Here is a 24,914-nt window from a genome sequence, read left to right on the forward strand (position 1 = left end):
AGGCAAGCTGCTCCAGGGCCAAGCTCAGTAAACAGTTCCCACAGGTGACCCACATCGCAGGGCCACCGGCTGGGGGAGGGGCAGGACACAGCGCCACTGCAACTCTTCTTGCTGCCTCAGACCAGGCTCTCAGTGGGTTCCTCTTTCATCTCCAGAAGGTGAAGGGGGCCCAGGAGAGGCCTGCAGGGGGCCTAGGGCCAGCGGACTTTGCAGGCCAGGCGTGTGGGCCCTGCCCCAAGCCACAGGACAGGCGGCCCGGCCTGAGGCCCCTCCCCTGAGCCAGAGCACCAGGACTGCGAGGTCCCGTGCCTCTCCCGGTGTGTGCGTGCCCGGCGGCAGGCGCTGGGCCGCTCCACAAGGGCCCTTTGTGTGCCCCGCACCCCCCCCCAACTCCCCAGCTTTTTCCGGACCGCGGGCAGGAGCAGGGTCGTGGCTCCCGCGCCTCGGGGCTGCAGGGGGCGCCGAGGGGGCAGGCTGGCCCAGAAAACAAATCCTGCGGTGTCGCGTTTCCTTGCAACGTGAACCCGGCCGGGTGGGGCTTGGAGGGTCCGGGGCCACCGTGGGGACGCTCGGACTGGGGGTGGGGCGGGGGACAGCCCCTGCCAGGTGACTTGGTCTTTGGCCCCTCCGCCTCCTGTCTTTCTTCCCGGGCTGGGCTTAGTGGGGGGCAGCTGCGACGGAGTGGACTGCCCGCGCTGTCACCCGAGCCCGGCCTGCCGCCCCTGAAACCCGAGGCTTGGGCGCGGGTGTCGGTGTCCCTTACGCAGCCGGCGATGGTTTCCAGATGCGGGAGGGAAAGGGTGGGGGCGTGACCCGGAACCCGGGGGGCCAGACGTGGGGGGCTCCACTGCCCGTGGTGAGGCCCAAATTCTGTCTCTGGCGGATGGAGGGGGTGAGTGGGGGGATGAAGCCTGGGCGCTCAGCCCAGAACGGAGGGAGAGAGGGGCAGGGGGGCGGGGCCACATCTGGCCTGCGGGGTAGGCGCGGCGCAGCGGCCAGGTGTTGGCGGAGCAGTGGGCCCCCGTGGCATTCCCGACTGCTGGGGGTTTCGGCCCGGGATTGGCAGGCCCTGGGTGATGTCAGGCCGGCAGAGCTCTTAGGCGCTCATAGGCGCGGGCGGGCGGGCTGGGCTGTAACCTGAGAGGAAGGATCAGGTAGCGCAAGTGTCGAGTCCATGCCGCCCCCGCTGCCAGGTGCACAGCGGGGGCCACCGGCACGGTCGCAGGTAGGAGCAGCCCCAGGCCGGGGCCGGGCGGCGGAGGGCCCTGGGCAAGAAGTGGACTTCCTCCGGGCGGAACTCCCGCGAGAGAGGGTTCCATGAAGCCTTGGTTTCGCGTGGGACCGTCTGGTCGCCGGGAGTGGGGTGCGGCTGAGTCCTTAGCGCTGCCTAGGCTGGGAGCTACCCCTTCTCCAGCTCCCCCTGGCGTTTGGGCTGGGCCACCCCGCCCCTCGGCCCGCCCCTTCTAGCCACAGTGGGGGCCCCTGCGCCCCTTGGCCCGCGCCCCGAACCCCTCCCTGTGGGGCCGACCGAGAGTGCCCTTTCAGCGAGGCCCGCAGGACCCTCGCCCCATCCCCGCTCTGAGAACAGGAGGGTCTGGGACCGCGGCTGGCCACGAGCCCCCGGAAGGTTAAGAGCTGGGAAGGCGGGCGGTGGGGGGGGGGATGTGGGAGGTGGAAGGGACAAGTGCCCGAAGCTCACTCCGCCCGCTGTCTTCCCGCAGCTGAGCTCCCGCGACGGCCGCAACGGGCTGCGGAGGCAGGACTCCAGCCGCAAGCCCCGCGCCTTCAGCAAGCAGCCCAGCACGGGGGACTACTACCGCCAGCTGGGCCGCTACCCCGGGGAGCCGCTGGCCGCGCGCCCGGGCATGGCGCACAGCGAGGAGGTGCGTGCCCGCCAGCCCGCACCCGCCGGCCGCCCGGGACCCGGCCGGGCCGCCCGCGTCTCACTCGCTGGCCCCTCCGCTCCCCCGCAGGCGGCGCAGCTCCCCGGGAACCACGTGCACAACGGCTGCGGCGCGGACCCCAAGACGTCCAGGGAACTGCCCCCGCCGCCCCCGCCGCCGCCGCCCCTGCCCGAGGCCCTGAGCTCGCCGCCGCCCGCTCCTCCTCTGTCCTTCGAGGGCTCTGGCCCTGGCTGCGGGCAGCGTCGCTCCTCCTCGTCCACTGGCAGTGAGTAGGGGCGGGTTGAGGGGTGGGGGGCGGCGCTAGCCCTGAAGGGGGAGGGAAACCAAGACCCCCCTCCTCCCCACCCCCCACCCCCCGCCCCGGGCAGCTGCCACTGCCCTGATGCTTCCTCTTTTCCTCCTTGATCTTTCTGCAGCCCCACCCCAATGAAGACTTGACCCTAAGGGGAGGCTTGGAGTTGCTTTAGGTCCTGCCAGAGCAGGACTGGGCTGTGTGACCTGGGGCAAGTCCCCTTCCCTCTCTGGCCCTGCCTTCCACCCAGTAGGGAAGGCCTCCCAGCTCTGGTGGCTGCTGTTTCTGATGAGCTGGTGCTAGAGGGAAGCTCAGAGAAGTAGAATTAGCTTCAAGGAGGCAGGGTTGCTGGCCAACCTTCTTCCTGCCCCACGTCTATCCTGAGTCACTCTTCCACTCCTGGCTGCTTTCTCTTGTTCTCCCAAGCTAGCTACAGCCCAGGGCCTGGCTATAGGGTCAAGGCTAGTAACCCATCATACTCTGCCCTCCCCCTCCTGGTGAATCCCCTGAGCATCCTTTTTTAAGAGCTAGACTGGTGACCAGGATTCCTGGGCTTCTCTTCTGAAATGCGGGACAGTCTCCTGCATGCCAGGGCTCCTGGAAGGCCCAGGAGGTGGTATGTGGGTGCTGATGCGTCCACTCCAGCCTGGCAGGGGGTGGCCGAGCTGCCTTCCTCACCCAGCCGCTCGGTTCGGGGACCATGCTTAGTGGTAGCATCCAAAGCTTCATTTCCCTGACTAGGGATGCAAGGCTGCAGTAGCGTCCAGGGTAGGGCCAGCCTGGGCTCCTTGGGGTACCTATGGAGCCGCGGCCCCTGCAGACCACAGCCCATGGTAGCATGTCCACCGTCAGCTGAGCCTCCAGAAAGGCCCCCAGCTTTGAGGTCAGTGTCTTCCCTTGGCAGACTGGAGCAAGGCTGAAACTAGGAACAGAAGAAAAATAGACTCTGGGCTTCTCCAGACACCCCTTCACAGCAGCGCCTGGGCTGGGTGCCCTATCCCATCCCAATGCCAAGATTGAGGCCCTTGCTAGGGGGGCCAGGGCCAATGGCAGCCCAGCCCAGCCCTCAGGGGCACCAACAAAGCTGGGAACTGAGCGGACCACCCTTGTGGAGCCCCAGAGCAGCCTGAGCCAGGGTCAGATGGACCGGAAAGTTCCTCCTCTCACCACCACCGCCCCCCCCCCGCCTGCCCCCGCGCATCTCCCCTCCTCCTGCCCTCCCTGGCCCTCTCTTGCTCTCCGTGATGTCCTAGCCTCACCCCAGCCCCCCCCCTCCTAACTTCGCTGTCACTTCTCTCCTCTCGGTCCCTAGAAGTGAGAGTGCTGAGACACAGGAAGAGTGAGTAGCTGCGTGCGCGGCTCCTGGCTGAGGCGCGGGGGCGGGGCACAGGGCACGCTCAGGAAGAGCCAGGCTGACGGGCTGGGGTCTTGAGGAAAGGACGGGACCAGGGTCTGGCAGGCGAGGGGTCCTGGACACTACAGGTTCTACCCGCATTCTGTGCCGGGCAGACGGTTTTGCCTAAAGAAATGAGCCCGCAGCCGGGGCCCACCGGCACTTTTCCCTTTTTCCCCTCCCACTACCGCGCTCTGGGATCCCCAGCCCGGGGAACCCAGAAGCTGTTGGCCCCCTTTTTTCCTCTCACCCAGTCCTGACTCCTTCCTCAGTCTGTCTCTAAAGGCAACCCTCCCCCAACTCCATTCACCTCCGCCGGCCTCGTCGGAAAATGCAAACTCCGCGCCGCGCATTTGCATGTCGTCCGCCTGGCCCCTCGTCCTGAGTGCCCCCACCCCATATCCTTAGTAAGGTCTCGGCTTTCCCGGGTCCGCCAGAGCTGCGCTGCGCTTTGCCATAAGTGTGCTCCGTCTGGGCTTGCAACCAGTGCGTCTGCGCGTGTGTCTGTCTGTGGGTGGTGGTGGGGGAGGGGGCCGGCTGGCTTCTGGCATCCAGGGTCCCGAGTCTATAGCCATGGACGCCCCAGGTGACTCAGTCCAAGGGTCACTGGGGTTTGCTGGTGCAGGGAGATGGCCAGAGGGAGGCTCCACCCTGGCGGGGCCGGGCCGGGCAAGCCGGGACAAAGGTCGGGTGGCTGGCCCCGGGTAGTGTTCTGGAGCTGGGCAGTCAGTGCGCTGCGCGGAGACGTTCGCTAGAGGCCCCAGGGCCGGCCCAGGAGCCATCATGAACTCCCAGGGGCCTCCAGGCGGGGGCTCCACACCCCGTGAGTAGGGTCGGGAGGATGGCTGGGCTGCGCGGGCTGCCAGCTGAGGACCCGCCTCTGGGGTCCCCGAGAGCTGCCTGCGGGACCCGGGACCTGGAGAGCTGCCCTCTGAGCCCAAGGGAAGGCCCCGGCCTGCGCTGACTTGGGGAAGGGGGCAGCAGAGGGCAGGTAGGGGGCGGTGGGGACGCGGGCCTCACACCAGGCCAGCGTCTCCTCTCCTGCCTCCGCGCAGGCACCAAGTCTTTCAACATGATGTCCCCGACGGGCGACAACTCAGAGCTACTGGCTGAGATCAAGGCGGGCAAGAGTCTGAAGCCGACGCCGCAGAGCAAGGGGCTGACCACGGTGTTCTCGGGCAGTGGGCAGCCGGCCTCCCAGGTAGGCGATGCGACAGACGCCCCAGCCCCTCGACCCCGCCCACCCGGCACTCAGCCCCGCCGCTTCTCCCCGCAGCCCGACTCGCCGCTGCCGCTGGCCTCGCCGGCACCGTCACGGGCGCGGAGCCCCACCCCGCCGGCCGCGGGGTCCCAGCCACTGCTCAACGGCAGTGTGGCGCCGGCGCCGCCTGCCACCCCTGCGCCGGGCGTGCAGCTCGACGTGGAGGCGCTCATCCCCACGCACGACGAGCAGGGCCGGCCCATCCCCGAGTGGAAGCGCCAGGTGATGGTGCGCAAGCTGCAGCTGAAGATGCAGGAGGAGGAAGAGCAGAGGCGGAAGGTGGGCGGGGTTGGGCTTCCCAGAGGGCCCTGGGGTCCGCACCTGGGTCCACAGCCCATGCCCTACATCATCCCCCAATCTGCCCGGGACCTTTCAGCCTCAGAGGGCTCCCATTACCTTTGGGAAAAAGCACGATTGGGCCACCACCCCTCTCCTGGGACGGTTCCTAGTCTCCACCGCCAGCACCACCCCCCAACAGCCTGTCCTTTAATGAGATGGCAGTGTTTATCAAAGTCTAAGATGCCCTCAAATCGCCTGTGATCTTATTAAAATGCTTTTTCTGATTCAGGTGCTCTGGGTGGGGATGGGATTCTGCGCTTCTGACAAGCTCCCGGGTGAGGTTGACTCATCCAAGGGACCACATGAGTAACCAAGAGGCTTTTGGTCGTAGTCAGACTGGCCTGGGCTCTTTCCCTGAACTACCACTTTCCACTGATACTGAGCTTCATCCAGCCTCAGGTTTCTCATCTGTCGGATGGGTTGATCATCCCTGGCTGGCAGGATAGTTTGCCATTGATCTGCTCAACAGACATCCCCCCGCGCCGTCTATGTGTTACACACTGTTGTCGCCTCTGGGGATTCACGGTGAATATGTCAGGGCCGGGGGGTGTCAACCAACAAGCAAGCACAGGACCTTAGTCGAGTGATAAGTGCCCCCAAGGAGACAAAACAGGGCAATGTGAGAGAGTGAGCAAGTGGGGAGGTGCTCTGATGGGGAGGGCAGAGGACTGGGGCAGCCCTAAACCGACCATCCTGTTCGGGTTTGGGGTGGTGGTAGGCGAGGAGAAAGTGATGTCTCAGGTAGACTTGGAAGATGAGGAAGAAGTGGACAGGGGAAATAATGGGTCAAAGAGCGAGCAGGAAGGACCGGGGAGGTCTGACGGTCAGAGTGGGTGTGGTAGCTCCAAGACAGTACCACTGAAGGGGGTGGAGTGGAGACGTCAGGAGTGGCCAGATCACTAAGGCCTGGCCTTGAAGACGATGGACTTTCTCCTGGAGTAGTGGGGAGCCTGGGAGTGGGGTTAAGCGGAGAAGTTGGCATCGGCATATTTGTATTTGGGAAACTTTTGTGTGTAGGACTGTGGTGGGCCAGGATGAACTGGGAGGCCTGTGAGGAGGTGACGGCAGCCCCTCCCCCCCCACCTGGGCTGGGAAAACCTGGCACTAAAATGAGGAACAGATGAGACTATAAGTGCCTGGCAAACCTAGCTCTGTAAGTTGTATTATTATTCCAGGAGTCAGAGAGGGTGGGAACAGGGGTGAAAGCCACAGCTTCAGCCACTTTAAGGGCCTCTCATTCAGCAGTAAAACTGACAGCATGGACAGGGAGGTCTTGGGCCACAGGGGAGTTTGATTAGGGGTCATCTGTCTGGGGTGAGGAGCGGCCTCGCTGGGATCTGGCCTCGAAATCGCAGACCTTGGATGGGGAGGGAGAGGGCTGCCGTCTGTCGCAGCTTCAACGCCTTTTGCATGTTCCTTTGGTGGTGTAATGAGCGACCGAGCCAGGTGTGGAGACCCCATCTGCCGGCCCTGCCTCTGCAACAGCGCCCAACGACCGGCTGTGTCCCCGCCAGCGACCAGAGTGGACACTGCCCAGCGCCTGGAGCGGCGGCCTGGGCCGAAGCCTCGTCCCAGTGTAATCGCCCGCCGGCCAGGCGCGGCCCGTCCCTGCAAACGCAGCCCCGCGGAGCCATTACACCACCCGGGACATGCAAAAGGCGCCCCCGGCGGCCGCTGCGAGAGCCGGGCCAGAGGGAGACGCGCCTCCCTCCCCTCTCTTGTCTTCCCCGCCTTAGCTGACGGCCGCCAGCTCGTGCTGCTACCCCCGCGAGGGCTGGAGGTACTCCCGCGAGCACAACGCCATCCTCGGGCCCTTCGGCGAGCTCATGACCGAGGCCGACATCCTCCGCATCGAGCAGCAAATCGAGAACCTGCAAGTGTTGCACAAGGCGCAGAAGCTGGAGGCGCGCCTGGAGCAGCTGGAGTTGGAGCTGGAGCAGCTGCTGCCCATCTCGGCCGCCCTGTCGGCGCCGCGCTTCACCGTCGACCCGCGCCGCATGCACGGCCGCGCCGCCAGCCTGCCTGCCTGGTGCAGCAAGATCTCCACGCTGCTCAAGAGCATGGCCTCGCTGCTGGCCGCGCTGGGCGGACGGCCCGCGCACCTGGCCGAGCTACTTGCCGCCGATACAGGCCAGCCGCTGCCGCCGCTGACCGACGCCCCCTGGCGGCCGGGTCCGCTCTGCTTGGGCCGCTCGCATTCGCTCAGCTGGTGCCGCGAGGCCGTGGCGCGCGAGATCCTCGAGTGCGGCGTCTCGGTGCGGCACCTCCGCGCCACCTACGAGCGGCGCGCCCAGGGCTCGGCGCCCGCGTGCGGCCCGCCCCGAAAGCTCTCGCTGCCCGCCGGCGCCCCGCGCCGCGAGCCCATCCTCGAGGAGGACTACGTGGCGGCCGGCACCGGCGAGCCAAGCGCCGCCGCCGCCAACGGCCTGCCAGCCGCGGGGGAGCCCCTGGGCGTCCTGGGCCCGCCCGAGGCGCCAGGCCGCCAGGCGGCGCTGCCCGAGCCCGAGCAGTTGGCGCGCAGGCCGCCACCCTCCACCGAGCTGCGAGGCGTCCAGGACTACATCGACATGCGCAAGGAGCGCATCGTCTACCTTTTCCTGGAGCACTGGCGCAAGTGGACCTTCCGCGGCCCCGGGCGCCACGCCCAGGTGCGCCTGCGCAGACTGCTGCCCCGCGTGGTGGCCGCCGGCGCCGACCCCGGCCCGGAGGCCGCCGACGCCTCCCAGCCGCCGGCGAGCGATGGCCCGGACGAGCGGCTGCTGCGCCTGCTGAAGCAGCGGCAGGTGGTGGGCAAGCTGCTGGGCCACTGGCGGAGCCTGCTGCGGCAGGTGCCGGCACGCCAGCCTCTCGGCCCGAGCCTGGCACACGGCTTGTACTGGCCCGAGCACTTCTTGCCGCCCCTCGACGGCGGCGCGCCCCGGCGCTACGACAGCCTCACGCTCGACCTCTTCATGCTCGGCTACTTCCAGCTGCTCGAAATGGGCCTGAGCCGCGAGGAGCGCAAGTTTCGCCACCTGCTGTGCTACGAGATGTTCGACCGGCTGGGCAGCCACCCGTGGGAGCTCATCCGTCTCTTCCACCGCGTGGTACTCGAGGAGGTGGAGGCCGGCCGGCGCGGCTGGAGCGACGGCTTCGAGGACCTCAGGCGCCAGTTCTTCGGAGACACCCCAGAGGCTGAGACGGCCCGGGAAGAAAAGGTGGAGAAAGAGCAAAAGGAAGGGACAGATAAGGAAGAGAGGGAGCCCACCGAAGACGCCGCTCCAGCTCAGACGGGCGACTGGCCAGAAGGGCAGCCAGAGGCGCCGGCCCCTGCGCCGCAGCCCCCGTCCCCACCCCCGCCAGCCGCGCCTCCCCCGACGCCGGACCCTCCTAGTTCCGAAGTCCCCGCCGAAGAACCCCTGGAGCTGGTATCTGAGATGGGCGAGTTCAGCAATGAGGACATCTGCCGGTACATCGACCGCAGCTTCTCCTTCTGGAAGGAGAAGGAGGCAGAGCTTTTTGACATCTGAGCCGCAGAATTCGGAATTTACCCTCAAGCGTCTTAACCCGGGCCTGGATGCCTGTCTGATGCCCTCCAGAGGTCAGAATACGGCAGGAAGAAACCAGGACAGGACGAGTGGCCTTGGAAAAGCCAGAGTGCCCAGAACCAGGCTGCCTCAGCCTTTGAGATCCCACGGTGGCCGGTTGTGGGGTGTTGGCCGGAATGGGCAGGGCACGGCACAGAGCCAACCAGGTGTCCCCCTCTGGCTCTCCAGCGATGCCTGGCTCCGTGTGGAGCCAGGTGGAAGAAGCAGCCCCTCTGAGTGCGGGACTGTGGGTCCCCCTTGGGGCAGTGTGGCTCTCTTTCTCTCTTTGCTTTTTCACTGGAGTTCACAGCTACCTGTTTGGCTGAGGTCAAGGGAGCCACATGTGCGGTGTTCGTGTGACGTGTCCAGACCCTTTCTCCTCTGTAACATGCAAGTAATAAAACACTTTGCTGTAAGCTGCCTGTGTTGGATGCCCCCACCCCCATGTCATTGCAGCCACACGATTGTAGAGCTAGCGTCTACCCCCTCTCAGAATAGGACAGGCATGGGACAGAAGGTCCTTCACAGTGGAACCAGGGACCGGCCTGAGCCTCTCTGAGCAGGCAGGATCTGTGGAGGCCCAAGTATGAGTCTGCCCAGAGATTCTGGGCCAGGGGCCTGGAGCCATCTATCCACCCCCCCTGCCCCCCACCTTGGGGAGGCTCCCCCTCTGCTCCTCTCCCACACCTCCTACTCTCAGCTCTGACCTCTCTGGCGCCGCCTCTGGGACACGGGGGCCTGAGTCTTCATCCATTTGCCCTATAGAAGGGCATCAAAAGAGTCTCTTCCTGCGACCCCATCTGTGTCCCGTTGTCCCTGACTCATGCAGGTCCCCTGGGTGGGGGAGCACCCCCGCTGACCCCCGTGTCCCAGCCCATGCTGGCCCTGAAGCCTTGTGCTGTGTTTCAGGAGAAGGAGGAGGAGGCCTGGCTGGCCAGCATGCCCGCCTGGAGGCGGGACATCCTGCGGAAGAAGCTAGAAGAGGAGAGGTGAGCTGAGGAAGATGCGGGGCTTGGCAGGGTGTCTTGATCGTGTCCCTGAGGTGGTGGCACCAACTAACACCATCTCTTTTCTTCCAGGGAGCAGAAGCGGTGAGTGTGGGGCTGGGCCCAACCTGTGTCCCCTCCGCCCACCCAGTCGCAGTCCTTTTGCCCCTTCCTCCAGCCCCATCTTGAGCGCATCCCCTTGTCACTCAGCCCTGTTAGCACAGTGTCTTTGCTCCCAGTAATGCCACCAGACCCCTCTCCCCCAGGAACTTATCCACTGCACCTCAAAGTCTTGCTCTTACGCTATAATGCCCTGTCCCCAATTACCCAGCCCCCATCTCCCGTTAACCTAGCCTTTCTGCCTTGCAGTTAACCCAACCTCAGTATCGATAACCTAGAGCATCTGCCCCTCAGATCTTTAGTTTCTGCCCTTAGTAATCTAGCCGAGTGCTGTCTGATAGATGTATAAGTTGAGCCACATATGTAATATTAAATTCCTAGCCCCCACAGTGAAAAAATAAAAGGATGAGTGAACTTAATAGTCTATTTTACTTAACCCAATAATAATAATTATGAAAATCATTGAGATGTCTTACACTCTTTTTTAAAACTAAGTCTGCGAGATGGGATGAGCATTTTGCACCTACAGTGCGTCTCAGTCCCGACATTTCATATGCTCAACAGCCACACGTGCTTAGCGGCTACCTCATCAGCAATGCAGGTCTAGCCATGGTCTAATAACCTGCCCCTAATCACCCAGCCCCTGTCTCCCAATAATGTGGTCCCTCTGTTCCCCAGCAGCCCAACCCCAGTCCCCACGAACTCTGGTCCTAGCCCCCGCACCACGCCCTCCTCACTCTCTGTCACACTGTGACCCAGCACCTCTGTTTCCAGTAACACCCCCAGCCAGCAATAACCCAGCTACAGCCTCTCGCTGTCCCAGCTCCTGTGTGTCCCCCAGTGACCCCAGTCTGCCCCCAGTCAAGCTCCTCTGTCCCCAGCAATCCCGCCCACATGCCTCCTAACCCACCCCCTGTCCCCAGTCACCTTCTACCCCTACAACCCATTGCCCTGCCCACCATTCATTAGTGCCTCTGTCCCCAGCAACCCCATCCCTGCCCTCAGTAACCCACTCCTTGCCACCGGTGACCCCCCCCCATGGGGCCTGGCCCACCCTCTCACCCTTGCCCGGGATTGTGCCCCCCACCCCACGCCCAGGAAAGAGGAGGCGCGACAGAAGCAGGAGGAGATGCAGCGGGAGAAAGAGCAGTCGGAGAAGCTGCGGACGCTCGGCTACGACGAGAGCAAGCTGGCGCCCTGGCAGCGACAGATCATCCTGAAGAAGGGGGACATCGCTAAGTACTAGACGCCGCCCTCCTGCTCGCAGCCTCGAGAGCTTGGGGCCGCCCCCAGACCCCGCCCCGGCCTGCCAGGCCCGGGCCGAAGAGCTGGGAGCCGCGCCGCCCTCCCCTCCCGCGCTGGAACCCCTCCTTGACCCCTTCCCCGGGCAACCCACTCCCCACCCCCACCCCCACCCCCCGGCACCCGCATCCCCTGCCCCGGGCGACGCCGGAGCGTGCCCGCCGCCGCAGTCGCCCAGAAAAAGTGCCCAAGCTGTTGACGCAAAAAGACGCTGCTTATTTGCATGCCTACTTACACATATTTGCATGTCCGTTGAATGTCAAAGTGTGCAGAGCTCTCCCCAGCCCCGTGGGTGGTGACTTTGTTTTCCTGCGGGTCGCGCGCCCGGCTGCCGCCCCCTCCCCTGCACCCCGGAACCCGCGTCGCTGGCGCATCCTGGGCGGAGGCAGGCCCCGCGCTCGGGGAAGGGGTTTTCCTCTCTCCCTGACCCAGATCAGCGCCCGGCCCAGCCCCGGCCGCATTTCCCATCCCCGCCGAGGGTTTCCTCTCAGTCATTTGTTTACCAGAAACGATGAAAACTGCAAACTGCCCGTCGGGACAGAGTTGCCGCTCCCAGCGCCCCACCTCCAAGTCTGCGCGCCGTCCCCAGCCAGGCCCCGCACTCCCCGGACCCTTTCACTGTCCTGGTGGAGTGAGTGGAGGACGAGGGATCCTGAACCTGTGTCTCCAACGGCTGCCTCCCCGGTCCCCGCCATCTCGCACCCGCATTAAAGCTCTCTCAGCCGCCCGGGGCTCAGGCTCACTCTCACTCGTCGTCACCGTGACTTCCTCTCCTCGGGGTAACTGGGCCACGGCGGAGCCGGAGGGGTAGGCTTGGGCTAAGGGCCACACTGGCCTCCACCGTGGGTGGCAAGACTTCTGGCCCTTTCGACGCCCCTGGGAAACCAAGCCTGGGCCACTTAACACCCCCTGTTCCGCGGAAACACCAAGCAGCAGCTTTTTTTCATAGATTTAATAATACCAAGGCCTCAGCCAAACACAGGCCGAGAAACAGCTGATGGTCGTTGGCGCTTCCTCGCCTTAACTGGAACCCTGGGGGCGCGCAGGGGTGAGGCTGGATGGCGCTGCTACGCAGGGCCGTGCCAGGGGCTTAATAAGTGACATTAAATGTCTACACGCATAAGTAACCGTACTTAGGGCTTCTGCAAGGGCCACCAGAGCCTCGAAGTGGCGGGTGGGCCCCGGCGTCACGGGCCACGCTGCAGGCGGCTCCGCAGGTCCTCGGCGCAGCCGTCCAGCCCCATACGCTCCAGGGCGGCGTAGACGGCGCCCAAGCCCGCAGGCTGCTGCTGGCGCCAGCGCTTGAGCATCTCGTACTGCTGGTCGCGGAAGCGCCTGACCTCCACCTCCACCGCCTCGATCTCCGCCTCGCGCAGCCCCAGCGTGCGCACGAACTCCTTCCAGCGCCGCGCGGGCACCGCGTCCATCACGTCGTAGAGCTGCGGGCCCGGCTGGAGCATGGCAGCCGCCGAGCCTGCAGGGGGCGCTGGTGAGGGCGGGGGCGGCGGGCCTGCGGCCAGAGAGAGCCAATGGGGAATGCGGGCAGGGGCCAAGGGGCAGGGGCCCGGCAGGGCAGGGAAGTCCACCTGGTCAGTTAGGGGACGGGAAGTGGGCAAGTGGCCTCAGGAAAGCACAGCTTATCACCTCGGACTCAGGAGAATGGGGTCAAGGCCTCAGGCCCCTGAAATCCCTTACCAAGAGTTCTGCTGGGCAGCTGGTCCCAGGACCAGGTCACCTCCGGGCAGGGCGCCTCCTGGGCCTGGGGAGAGCCAGAGGTCCAGCTGCTGCCTACCAGCTGGACGGTGCAGACCTTCTCACTGCTGCTGGGTGTTACCAGAAGGGTGGGGCTGCTGTCCGGGGGTGAGAGGTGGGTGGCCTGGAAGCCAAGAGAGGCCCCAGGTCAGCCTTGCTTGCCTGGCTCTGGGGCCTCTGGCCAGGGGTGGGCATCCCTGGCTCAGTCAGCAAACATCCCCCAGTGGCCGTGCTCTCTCACTGTGACCCAGTAGCAGAGCTATCTCTTCTGCCTGGAATGCCCTGCCCCTGCTGCCCCCTCCTTGTTCCGCCAATCCTGGTAGAGGCCTCGCCGTGGTGACACTCTTCCTACTGAACTGTTGGCTTCTGTTTACCGGTCTGGACCCCCGCAGACTCAGAGCCACTTGAGGACGGGCCCTGAGCTGCTCTCACTCACGGATAACTCAACACATGTGTTCGTGAGGTCTACTCCGTGCCAGCTACCAGGCGCTGCGCTGGGATCACGATTTATAATAAGGCCCAACCGCTCAGCTCCGGAAGGCTTGCTCACTCTCATCCTAGAACACTACTGAGAATCTTACCTGCAGCGGAGTCAGGGCCTCCACCCCAGCTTCACCTGCTGAGAGACACAAAGAGAGTCTAATCAGCCACCAGGCAAGCCTCCGGAACCTGCGTCTCTCTGCACCCACTCCCAGCACTCCCTGCCTCAATTTCCCCCACTGCATCAGGCTGAATGGGCTCTGGGCTACCCATCCTGACCCCAGGCCTCTAGGAACGTGGGCACGTGTGCGCTTACCAGGAACCATGGCCTTGCAAAGCTGGCAGCGGCGGTATGTGTAGGTCAGGGTGGCACCAAGCAGGAGTGGGACCACCAGGCCTGCCAGGAGCACCTGGACCCAGAACACTGAAAGAGCAGCTGGTGGGTGGTGGGTGGTAGCCATCCCCCACCCTCCCCTCAGCCCCTCCCAGCTCTCCCACTGGCGTTTCCATTTCACCACCTACCCTGCCTCCAGCCACAGACAGCCACACAGGGCACAGGACAGCCCCCAAGGGTGCTCCTGCAAGGGGAGGGGATGCGGTGGAGGGTGAGGGAGTACACACCGGGGGGGACTGCTCAGGACCACCTGACATCTTCTCCATCCTGGAGGCCCTTCCCTCCAGAGAGCCTCACTCTACCCAAGAATGTTCCCCAAGTACTGCTGAAACGTCACTGGTGTCCATAACAATAACAACAAACACTACTTATTGAGCTTCTTCTAGACTAGACTGAGGGTCACTAGAATGTCAACTCTGGGATTTGCCTGTTTTGTTCCCTGTTGTTTCCCCAGCACCTAGAACGGTGTCTGGAAATGACAGATGCTCAAGAAACACTTGTGGAGCAGATGAGTGAATAAAGTTAGTCACCCCTTAATCAGAGCCCTGGGGAGAGCCACTAACACCCCCATGTTCAGATGGGGAGGCCACAGATCGGAGAGGTGAAGTAACTTGCCCAAGATCCCTCCGAGAACAAGGGGCAGATCTTGAGTCTCAGCCCAAGTTTTGAAACTATATTAACGCGACTCTCTCTGTAAGTGACACATCCTATCCTTGATGTAGGGCTGGAAGGATTACTAAAGGAAAGTATGACATAAAGTGAAGATATGCCCCCTTATTTATCTGACATAAGGTGAATTCAAATTTCTCTTTACCATCCAGTGTTTGCCTGAAGTGGGACCCACTTACCACAGGGCCAAGCCCCCTCCTCCCTGACCCTCGATCCCCACTCTGCTCCCAGCCTCCCTTCCCCCAGCCCAGGGCAGCCAGGAAGTTACGTGGGGCAGGACACGCAGCTGTTGCCATATTCATAGAAGCCGGGCAGGCAGGTCCCACAGTGAGTGTCTCCGCTGGAACCTGTGGTCCGGGAGATGGTGTGGGTCAGGACGGGAGAGAAGGAGGCAGGGGAAGGGTGTGGGAGTAGACGGCCCGGATCGGGGGTACCCACAGGGGGCCCGTGTGCGGCGGTGCAGGGCCTCACAGTCTGGGCACGGGTGGCAGTGAAAGGGAGAGCTGTGGGGACACTGGCTGACGACGCAGTCCATGAACCAGCCTGGCTTGCAGCCGCAGTGGGTGTCCGCCACCGCCGAGCAGTTCTTCAGGGCCACCTGGGAGGCTGGCAGGGGGATTTGGGAAGACGGGGGAGAGCAGAGACTGTCAGAGCCAAAGAGCCCCACAGAGAGGCAGGACAGGTCCCCTGGAGAATGGAGATGAGGAGACCAGAGACAGGGCCACCCCCAAAGTGAGAGAAATGTGGGGATCACCACAGACCAGAGGCTGGAAGGTCACCAGGATGAGAGGGCACAAAGGCATCCTGAGGCAGGATCAGGGTAGAGGGCCCCGGGGTGGGGTGGGCACAGGGCTCTCCCAGCCAAAGGCTGGGCTCGAGCCAGCCACTTTCTTCAGAAAGACCCTGACCAGGGCCTGTCCTCCAGAGCCGCCCTGCCCCCAAGCACTAGGCAGCCCCTCACCCTCCTCATCACAGGCCTGGCAGCGGGCACAGCGGGTCTTGTGGTGGTTCTCCCAGGCCAGGAAGGTGCCCCGGGGGCACGGGAGACAGGTGGGGATGCCACAGGGCTTTGTGCAGGGGGCCTTCAGGTAGTGCCCTGTGGAACCCAACCTGGGGTCAAAGAGGGCTGCCGCCTTTCCCTCCGCCTTCCTATCCCGGGCTCCCTACTTCCCCCCCAGCCTCCCCTCGCCCCATCCCTGGCCTGCCTACCACCACTCCCCAGCCCTCCTGACCCCCGCCTGCCCCATGGGCCCTCACTTCCCGCCACGTCCCTCCCACCCCTTCAGCCGCTCACCTGCTGGACAGCCCCTGCAGCAGACCAGACCACTCCTCTTCTGGAAGCTGTGCACACAGTCACACCTGGGGCTGGGAGTGCTGCCCTGGCCCTGGGCACCCAGCAGGAGGAGGAGGAGGGCCTGGGGGACAGGGGCTGCTGGCTCCCAGCCTGGCTGCCCAGGCAGGGGACTCTCTCTACCCGGTCTCCCCACCCTTCAGAGGCTCCAGCACTTGCCCACAGAGCAGCCCACTTCTCAGGTTCTTGCCCCAAAGGGGTGCCCATGGGTGGGGCTCTGGACTAATTTCCTTCCCCTGTGCACAGACCAGGCTTGGGAGAAGCAGAGAAGAGGGTTCCCGCCAGCCCCTCTCACAAGGCTGGGCATCAGGCGGTCCCCACCCCCACCCACGCCCTTGGTAAGGTGGGGGGCCCTGATCTTTCTCTGTCTGGGGCCCCCAGATCCCTCCGGCCCCCGAGAGGGTGTTTCCTCTCGGCGGAAGGGCCCCACCCCGGCTGAACCTCTAACTAGGTCGGAAGAGGGGCCGGCCCAGCCCCCAGCGAGGCCGGATCGGAGACTCCTATCCCCACCCCCACCCCATCCCCGCGTCCCCTTCCTCCGCCGCCTCGGGGACTCAGGCCCCGGTCAGGCTCGAGGTCGTGCCCCCGCGACCCCACTCACCGCAGTCAGCGCCGCCGCACACGCCCTGGGCCCCGGCTCCATGGCCCTGGGCGCCACGCTGGGCCCTCGACCCGACCCGGGCTTCCCCGCTCCGCCCGCCGCGGGTGGGGCCCAGGCCGGCGCCCGCAGGCCCGCCCCGCCCACCCCGCCTAGGGGGAGGGGGAGGGGGCAGGGCGGGGCCGCCGGTACCGGGAAGCGAGCCCCCAGGCCGAAGCCCGTACCTGAGCTCACCTGAGGCGGCTGGTGGGCGAGGTGCACACAGCACTGGGCTGCAGCCAGGTCCCACGCCTGGGTTCTAGCTTCAACCCTGAGACCAACGCTTCCTAGGGAGGTGACCTCCCCTCTCTGGGCCTCAGAGCCCGCCCTCAGCCATGAAGGGTTGGGCCAGAAGTACCCAGGTGGGAGACCCACCCTCCCCACGTACTGCGTGCCCCACCCCCCACCCCCGCCCTGGAGGGGAGTCCTAGGGGGCACTCTCAGCAGAGCCTGAGACCATGGCCCACCCTGGCATAAGCTCAGAGGGGTGGCTCAGGGCAGGGCCCTCTAAGGTACCACGTGGGGGAGGGCACCTCGTGGGGGGCTCTAGTGGTGGACCTCATGTCTGCGGCAGGGGACAGGGGTTGATCTTGGGAGTACAGGTCAGGCGATCTCCGCCCCACTAATTCACTTCTCCCACAGTCTCTTCCAGCGGGGCCCCACCAGAGAGAGGGGGCGGGAGCCCAGGGAGGCGCCCAAGTGCACCTGAGTCCCGAAAGGGGGGCGTCCCAAAAGCAAAGGACTTTTTCCGGTGGAGTATATACAAGTCTTTATAAAAGAATCAAAAGCTCAATAAATATGCAACTTTACACAGAGCCCAACCCAAGGACTAGGTGGGTGAGTAGGTGGGAGGGAGGGAGGGAGGGAGGGAGGGAGGTGAGGGCACGGGAACCATCCCATTTGGGGCCAGATGAGGGTGGAGGTGGGAAGGGCTGCGTGGGATCCCAGCCCTGGAGCCCAGCCCAGAGGCTAGGAGCTGGTGACTTCAGGGAGTAGGGGGCAAGGGACCCTGCCTAGGCTGGGGGGCAGAGGCACAGGCAGGTTAGTGACAGTGATGACTGTGAGGGGGTCCTGCAGCCTGGGCCTGGGCCTCTGCTGAGCCCTCCTCCACTTCCATCCAGTCTGGCAAAGTGCAAATTGGGCCCTGGGGGCGGTGGCAGGGGTCCTGCCCAGCACTCCGGCTCGTGCACACATAAGGCGGCAGCTGGAGCAGGGGCCGGCACACCCCGGGAGGCGTGCTGTCTGCTGTCCCTTGGTCAGTGGCACCCTTGGGAGCCTCCCTCTGCTCAGACCTCCCTGCAGTGGAGAGGAGGGGAGAGGTGGTCCTTCCTTGGCTGAAGGCATTCGGAGGGGCTCCAGCCACCCTCTCCTCCCGACCGGAACCCTCAGGCCTCTTCTTCACCACTGCCCACTGTTCCATCCTCACCAGGTGCTGAGGCCGGTCTCAGGCTCCCTCTCCCACACCCGTCCCCAAATGCCACCTGCTCCCCGCCGTGATAGTGCCCCCAGCACACTGGGCCACCTGTCCTCCGCCCCAGGCCAGGCCACTCACGAGGCAGTGAGGGTGGAGTTAAGCAGCAGGGTGGTCCTGATTCGGTAGAGCTGGGCCAACGTCAGCTTCCTGTGCTGGGCAGAGGTCCCTGGAGGGGGCTCAGGCTGGACCCTGGGCGAGGCCCCCGAGGACAGCTCTCTGCTCCTCCTGGTGGGTCCTTTGGGCTCCCCACCTGGGCAGCCGGCTCCACCCTCCAGCTCTGACAGCTCGGGGCCACTGCCAGGGCCTGGTGCCCCCTGGCAATCCCAGCTGGGCCCAGCTTCCTGAGGGGAACCCTGAGTCCTGGTGCCAGGGACGGTAGCAGCCAAGCAGAGTTCCGACAGGCTGCGGCTAGGGGCTGGGGGCGCTCCACGGGTGGTGGCCCCCGATAGCAGCTGGAGGAGACTGGCCTCAGATTTGGACTTGAGCAGGTGGGGCAGACAGGGCAGCAGCTGGACAGGAGTGCGTCGGCGGAGGCGGGGCGAGGGTGGGGGTGAAGGGGCTTGTGATGACTCTGGGGGCCGGAGTGCTGGCTCCACCGTAGGGGCTGGGGCCATAAAGTCTTGCAGGGAGGTCGGGGAGAGGGTGCCGTAGGCGGAGTCCATGGAGCAGGAGCGCCCATCCACTGGGCCCAGGGGCAGCAGCTCGCTGGTGGGCGTGACAGATGAGGCGGTGGTGCTGAGCGAGGTCTCGTCTGATTGGGAGCTGAAGGGGCCGCCCTCGAACTCGGGAGAGGACAGCATGTCCCCAGGCTCCACCACCACCATGGCCAGGGTCTCCGTGGAGCCATCCGAGACACTGTGGAGCCGAGAGGAGAGTCAGCCCAGCCGAAGGAAACCGAGATGGCCTGGTGCAGCCCACGCTGGGCAATGCAGAAGTCTACAGCCTCTGCCCTCCTGGAGCGCAAGGCTCAAGAGATGGCAAGCAGGTGGCACCTGAGCCCACAACACAGGTATCAATAATGGTGTCTGTCGTGACCACGGCATCTCCTGTTGGATACAGTCTAAGAATCTTCAGCTCAGCTCCAGGCAGCTACCACTAATGTACCAGATTTGGCACTCAAGTTGAAAACCGTTTGCCATCCTCCCCCGGACTCTGGTAGGAGACAGAGCCCCCGTCCCCACCCCCACTGGGTTCACATCATAAAGCCGTTCAGAGGAAACGGATGTGACCAGCCCTGTCCAGTGCTAATGGCCTTGGGGTCAAGAGTCCTGGCTGGAGTACCTGCCCTGCTCTGGCTGGCTGGGTGGTCCTGGACAAACGTACCAGCGCTGCGAGTCGAGGCTGTTGCTGCTTTTGCGCAGGATGGTAGGGGAACTGGCCGCCGAAGTGCTACTCTCCCCTCCTTCCTCCTCCTCGTCTTCCTCCTCCTCCTCTTCCTCCTGCTCATCCTCCTCCTCTGCCAGGCTCTGCAGGTGCTGCTGGCCGCCTGGGTGCTCCTGCACACGCAGCTGCTGAAGCTGGTTCTGCGGGTGTGGGTGCACAGGGCCCCAGCGGGCTGTGAGCAGCGGCCCCCACCAGGCCGCCCTGCCAGCCTGCCCACCGCTCTGCTCTCACCTGGGCATCGTAGATGGCGTCCACCCAGCCACGGCACAAAGCCTGGCCGCTGGCCTGGAACGTGTAGGCCCCCACGGCGCTGTGGAACTCGTTCAGGTAGATGAGAAGGAAGGACCCTGGTTAGGAAGGGCTCGCCTCAGCGCTGGCTGAGACCACGGCCCCTGCCCGTCCCAGGCCCTGCACAGGGGTGGCGGGGCCGGGCTCCTCACCAGGGTCCCGAAGCTCCCGGCACACGATCTTTTCCACCAGCAGCGGTGGCCTGATCACCTTGGTCCTCTCTGCCTTCTTCACCGCCTTGGTCACCAAGAGCAGGTCAGTGAAGAGGAAGCAGTACACGTCCATCTGGGGGACGGGAGGCCGCGGGAGGCCAGAGGTCAGGGCCATGGCAGGGACCCTCAGCCTGTCTGCGGCAACACCCTCTGCTGGGGGTACTGGTGTCAAACACCTCCCTTCCCCCACTCCCCACGAATCTGAGAGTAAAATTCAAACGAAGGGCAAGCTGATTTTCTTTCATCAAGCGATATACTTGTGATTTATGCCAGTTAAAAGTTTACATTAAAGAGGAAAAGGAAGGTGGTTTTAAAATCACGCTTTGTAGGCTCTGGGTTACACAGTGCCTGAAAAATTAATAGCTCAGTAGCAAGACTCTGGGCTGTTCCTGTCCTGCTCACGGAAGGTGCCCCCTCCTTCCCACCAGGAACACATGTGGCACTGGCAAGTGGGCCAGAATGGCCCCTGATGGGCTGGGACCCGGCTGCTGTATTTGTAAAGAGCAAGCGGCAGGCAGATAATCATCCCTCATACGATCATAAAGTCACCAGTTCTTAAATTGCTACCCAAGGGCTTCCCTGGTGGCGCAGTGGTTGAGAGTCTGCCTGCTGGTGCAGGGGACACGGGTTCGAGCCCTGGTCTGGGAAGATCCCACATGCCGCGGAGCAACTGGACCCGTGAGCCACAATTACTGAGCCTGCGCGTCTGGAGCCTGTGCTCCGCAACAAGAGAGGCTGCGACAGTGAGAGGCCCGCGCACCGCAATGAAGAGTGGCCCCCGCTCGCCGCAACTAGAGAAAGCCCTCGCACAGAAACGAAGACCCAACACAGTCAAAAATAAAATAAATAATTAATTAATTAATTTTAAAAAAAAGTGACAGAGGAAGTTTCTACTAGAGGCAGCTGAAATGTCTATTTAAAAAAAAAAAAAAAATTGCCACCCAAGTGACCGGGCAGCTAAGAATCACAAGAGGTCCCAAGGAAGGGGTGTTCGAAACCCACAGGGTAAGAGGAGGTGGGGCGAGGGCCCTGGGTGTGGAGTGGAGTCACCTTGCTGTCCTTCCCCTCCTTCATCCTCAGGCTCCCTTCCAGCAGCAGCTGGCGTGTCTCCTCAGGGGAGGCGCCAGGGATGGGTGCCGTCAGGTCCAGATGTAGAAATTCCTTCAGGAGCTGGGGTTTGGGGGGGCAGGTGCGGGAGAGGTCAGAGTCTGACTCCTCATCTCAGCGGGGAGTCCTCCAGAGAGATTCCCAGCATAGCCTCCCATCTGTCTGCCAGTTTGGCCCTTCCTCGCTCCCAGCAGGGCCACAGACGGAGGCACCCACCTTGTCCACCTCGTCGTTGCTGCCCTCCACCACCTCGTAGGCGTCGATGCGGCTCACAACGGCCGCCAGCCGCTGCCTCTCCTGTCGCTGCCGCATGCACGCGTTCACGTGGTGGATGAAGCGCTCCACCGAGCCGATCTACGGGTGGGCCAGGGCAGTTCAGGTACAGGGCCGGAAGGGGCCGCAAGCCAGGGAGGGACCCTGCCCGCCGCCCCAGTTACCATGGTGACGACGGCCTCCTTGGCGCGCGGCTCGTCGGTCTTCCTTAGCACCGACTTGAGCAGCAGCGGGTACTTGGTGAGCCGCTGGTGGGGCTTGGCCAGCATGTCGCTCAGCTTCAGCCGCTGGCACTGCTGGTGCTTCTCGGCCCACTGTGGCGGGGAGGCGGGGGCGGGGCTCATGGCAGGCCACGCCCACCTCCAGCCCCCCCTGCACCTGCCGCCCAGGTGGGCCCACCAGCGAGCCCCACCCGCCCTCACCGTGACGTAGGCCCGGAAGAGGTCGTTGTCGCGTAGTAGGCCCCGCATGTACTCCATGCAGCTCTCCTCCTCCATGCAGTATCGGATGTAGGGCTTGAAGAGGGAGCCGAACTGGCGCAGGGCGGAACAAGCACAGCACCGGTTACCGCGCGCTCCCCGCGGGCTGGGCTCGGCACTCGCTCTTCCTTACTGCCTTTCGCGACCACCGCAGGGGGCAAGCTTATTATCCCTGTTTTCCACGTGAGGAAAGCCTCAGCGAAAGCGATCACCCTCGGCCAGGTAGCAAGGGTACATGGCCAGGTGGGGTTCACACCAGGGCAACCGATTCTGAATTCCACGCCTCTGACCACTAAGGGTCATTCGGGCCAGCGGTCAGGGGGAGGCTGGGGTGATGGGCAGATGGGATCGGCGCCCAGCCCCGCCTCAGTGTCCCTGCCTGCGTCCGACCCGGCCCGTACCATCTTAAAGCCTTTGAGGAAATCCGCGGGCTGCAGGAGCGCCCGCGTGCGCCGCGCCTTCTCCAGCACCGGCGCCATCACGCTGCCCCACAGCCCGCGGTGTAGCCGCGCGATCTCCGGGACGTTGCTGAACAGGCGCTCCGCCTCCACCTGTGGGTGGGTGGGAGGTGCGCTCGGCCCTGCCCCTCTACCGGGCCCCGCCCCTCTACCGGGCCCCGCCCCTGACCGTCCCCCTCCCCTCCCCTCCCACCACCCTTTGGCCCCGCTCCCACCTTTCTTCAGCACGCTCCCATCCCCACCCCCTGGTTCCAGGCGCCGCCCCACCCTTTCTGCAGCCCCAGCCCCACCCCCTGAGGCCAGGCCCCCCCCCCTCACCTACTCCACCAGTCAGCCCTGCCCCTGTCTGTCCCCTCCCTTGCTCTAGCCCCTCCCCCCTCCCCCGCTACTTTCTGGTACTGTCCCCCCCACCCCCAGGCCCTGACGCACCTCACACAGCAGCCCTGACTCTTGCAGATTCAGGAGGCAGCACAGGAACAGCTGTGGGGGGCAGGGAGCACTGCAGCTGGTGGAGGGGAGGGGAGGTCCCAGTCCCGACGCCCCACCCAGACTCTTAGGCTCCCCTCTACCCTTTCCCCATCCTGGGAGGCCCTGAGGCAGCCTGGGACAGAGAGGGTTCACACTTTGAGAAAAGACGGCCCCAACGGCCCACCTGGGGGTCCCCCTGCCCAGGCCCCTCCTGGAGGGAAGCTCTGGGACACTGCCCTTGCAGCCATACCTGGAACTCTCTCCTCCACCTCTGCCCTGGCTCAGTCTGGAGCTTCTGCCCCGAGGGTGCCTTCCTTGAACCCACAAGCCCAGGACAGGTGCTCCCCCAAGGTCGAAGTCCCTACACACATCCCCCAGTGCCTACCCATTCTGCCTCCTCGTCTAGGGTGTGGGCTGCTGGGCACCTGGCACATAGCAGGTGTTCAGAAACAGCCGATGAAAGGATGAGTGAAAGGATGAGGTCTGTATTAATCAGCTCAACCTGGCAAACTCACCCCAAGCCCCCTCGCAGGTTCCCCGGGGCCCTTGGGAATCACCTCCACCCCAGGGTGTGGCCCTTCTCCCACTTTCCTTCCCCTCTGTTGCTTGGCACCTGCTTCTTCTGCAAAGGCCCAAACTCTGCTCAGGGGCACCCAGAGGAGGCCACGGGGGGTGGGTAGGCGGAGTGACTCTGGGCCCACCCCATACTCACGTTGGTGATCACCCTCAGTTTCTTAATGTAGGAGGCCTCTGTGTGCAGGAGCTCCCACACCGCCTCCTGCTGGTGGCACTGCCTCCGGGTCAGCTTCTGTGGGAAGGGCAGGGTGTCTCCAGGAGCCCCGGCGCGTGCCGGGATGGCCGGAGCAGGGGGAGAAGGGTGAGCGGCCCTGCACGCAACCTTTTTCCCCAGCTGAGACACAGGGGTCCCCCAAGTTCTGGGCCAGCCACATTTTCACCTCGCCTGAGTTCCTCCAAAGCGGGTTAACGGTGAGAGCAGCCTGGCAGGGCTGTCCCGTGGAACATCCCGTCACCCTAGGAAGGGCCCCGTGGAGTAGGGGGATAACGTCCCCCTTTCCCTGAGGGGGGAGGGGAAGGCCACGGGCGGCACCCACCTCGTGCCCGTCGATGAGCTCCCGCCAGCTGTCCTCCAGCCGCAGGCAGGCGTCGTCCTCGTCCTCCTCTTCGTCACCTTCCTCCTCCCACGAGTCGTGGTCAAAGCACAGCCTCCGGGGCAGCCTGGGCAGCCCGAAGAGGCTGTAGGCATGCAGCTTGCCCTCCAGCTGCTCCAGTTTGTCCACTTCCTGAAAGCAGGCCTGTGGTCAGGGTCAGGGGTCAAGGCCAGCCAGCTGCCCTGCCCCAGGGCCCACGCGCCCACATACCCGGCCGAAGGCGCTGGTGCTGGGGCCTGAGCTGAAGAAGCCGCTGAAGCGACTGGCCGCCCGGTTCTTCCAGCTGTCACTGCCGCCACTGCTGCTGCTGCTGCCACTACTGCTGCCGCTGGGCAGAGAGCAGCTGGAGGGCGCTGGGGGCTCCTGCCCAGGGACGCTCGCCTCCCCCAGGAACTCCGACATGTTCTTGCGTCGGCGGCCAGGGGCCTGGCCGGGGAGCAGGCGTCAGGGTGGGTTTCCGGGACCTTGGCCAGCCTGGGAGGCAGGAGGGTCTCTGCACGCCCCCGCACCCTGGGGCGCCGCCTCTCCTGAGACCTACACGTGCTCTGGGGGCTGGAAGGCCCAGACAGACGCAGCTGGATCCCCCTCCTGCCTGCCGCCCCAGCCAGCAGCATGAAGTGGGTGGGGAGAACACGCAGAGTCACACACACACTCGGATGCACTCAGCAGCCCAGATCCAAGCGGATCCCCGACACACACTCATGAACACAACCAGTGACACACAAAGTCTCGCTCCCCACGCAATGTCTGCTTAGACACACATACACACACACAGAGTCCTCGGGTACAAGCAGATTCTCAGAGACGAGGCCCATCACCGTGGGGTATGGTTAGATCCAGAGAGGGCCCCGTATCCTCAAGGCCAGCCCCATTTCCCAGAAGCGGAAAGTAAAGCCCTCAGAGGGAGCAGCGAGGCGCCCAGGTGACCTCTCCTCTGGCCCCTCCCCGTCCCCAGCCCCGACACAGCCCCTCCTCACCAGGATGTCCAGGCTCTCCCGGCGGCTCTGCGGGTCCACGCGCTCCTGGGTGGGGGGCCCGGCCCCGGCTGGCCGCAGGATTGGCAGACTCAGGGACTTGGAGTCCTTCACCCCCTGCTCTACCTTCCCTTCATCCCCTGGCTTGGCTGGGGTGGCATCAGGGACAAGTAGAGGTCCTCA

General features: G+C 64.4%; 3 protein-coding genes across 19 annotated transcripts in view; 1 reads left to right on the top strand and 2 right to left on the bottom strand.

Moving 5' to 3' along the window:
* The window catches only part of ESPN (espin), a 31,420-nt gene extending 19,525 nt beyond the window's left edge, over positions 1–11,895 (top strand). The window contains exons 8-15 of one of the 6 annotated variants that reach the window (XM_057550967.1): positions 1,722–1,883; positions 1,974–2,169; positions 3,509–3,535; positions 4,645–4,790; positions 4,866–5,129; positions 9,665–9,744; positions 9,835–9,846; positions 10,960–11,895. In XM_057550967.1, coding sequence (XP_057406950.1) covers positions 1,722–1,883; positions 1,974–2,169; positions 3,509–3,535; positions 4,645–4,790; positions 4,866–5,129; positions 9,665–9,744; positions 9,835–9,846; positions 10,960–11,107 — 1,035 coding nt within the window. In that variant the 3' untranslated portion in view covers positions 11,108–11,895. Of the gene's footprint in view, positions 1–1,537; positions 1,628–1,721; positions 2,170–3,508; positions 3,536–4,120; positions 4,413–4,644; positions 4,791–4,865; positions 5,130–6,925; positions 9,622–9,664; positions 9,745–9,834; positions 9,847–10,959 lie in introns of those variants that run through there. The other 5 variants (XM_057550971.1, XM_057550979.1, XM_057550960.1 and 2 more) reach the window with 5 other exon arrangements.
* A 159-nt stretch (positions 11,896–12,054) lies between these two features.
* On the bottom strand, positions 12,055–17,009 carry TNFRSF25 (TNF receptor superfamily member 25). The gene is made up of 12 exons (XM_057529112.1): positions 16,963–17,009; positions 16,411–16,559; positions 16,058–16,061; positions 15,753–15,946; positions 15,420–15,554; positions 14,897–15,064; positions 14,727–14,805; positions 13,918–13,973; positions 13,712–13,819; positions 13,497–13,534; positions 12,859–13,039; positions 12,055–12,673 (listed from the first exon to the last, which is right to left on the bottom strand). Exons 1-12 carry the CDS (start codon positions 17,007–17,009, stop codon positions 12,351–12,353), a joined length of 1,482 nt encoding a protein of 493 aa, XP_057385095.1. The 3' UTR covers positions 12,055–12,350.
* Positions 16,846–24,914, bottom strand: part of PLEKHG5 (pleckstrin homology and RhoGEF domain containing G5) — a 52,534-nt gene continuing 44,465 nt past the window's right edge. For 7 of the 12 annotated variants that reach the window (XM_057550994.1, XM_057551007.1, XM_057551046.1 and 4 more), the window contains 15 exons: positions 24,735–24,880; positions 23,968–24,183; positions 23,701–23,889; positions 23,301–23,396; positions 22,550–22,600; positions 22,064–22,213; positions 21,606–21,716; positions 21,348–21,497; positions 21,127–21,264; positions 20,854–20,973; positions 19,744–19,876; positions 19,535–19,650; positions 19,244–19,443; positions 17,999–18,775; positions 16,846–17,742 (listed from right to left, as the gene is read on the bottom strand). In XM_057550994.1, the coding sequence (XP_057406977.1) occupies positions 17,733–17,742; positions 17,999–18,775; positions 19,244–19,443; positions 19,535–19,650; positions 19,744–19,876; positions 20,854–20,973; positions 21,127–21,264; positions 21,348–21,497; positions 21,606–21,716; positions 22,064–22,213; positions 22,550–22,600; positions 23,301–23,396; positions 23,701–23,889; positions 23,968–24,183; positions 24,735–24,880 (2,603 nt within the window). In that variant the 3' untranslated portion in view covers positions 16,846–17,732. Of the gene's footprint in view, positions 18,776–19,243; positions 19,444–19,534; positions 19,651–19,743; positions 19,877–20,853; positions 20,974–21,126; positions 21,265–21,347; positions 21,498–21,605; positions 21,717–22,063; positions 22,214–22,549; positions 22,601–23,300; positions 23,397–23,700; positions 23,890–23,967; positions 24,184–24,734; positions 24,881–24,914 lie in introns of all 12 variants that reach the window. The other 5 variants (XM_007166195.2, XM_057551060.1, XM_007166197.2 and 2 more) reach the window with 4 other exon arrangements.

This window comes from Balaenoptera acutorostrata, chromosome 1 (assembly GCF_949987535.1).
Source record: "Balaenoptera acutorostrata chromosome 1, mBalAcu1.1, whole genome shotgun sequence".
NCBI lineage: Eukaryota > Metazoa > Chordata > Mammalia > Artiodactyla > Balaenopteridae > Balaenoptera > Balaenoptera acutorostrata.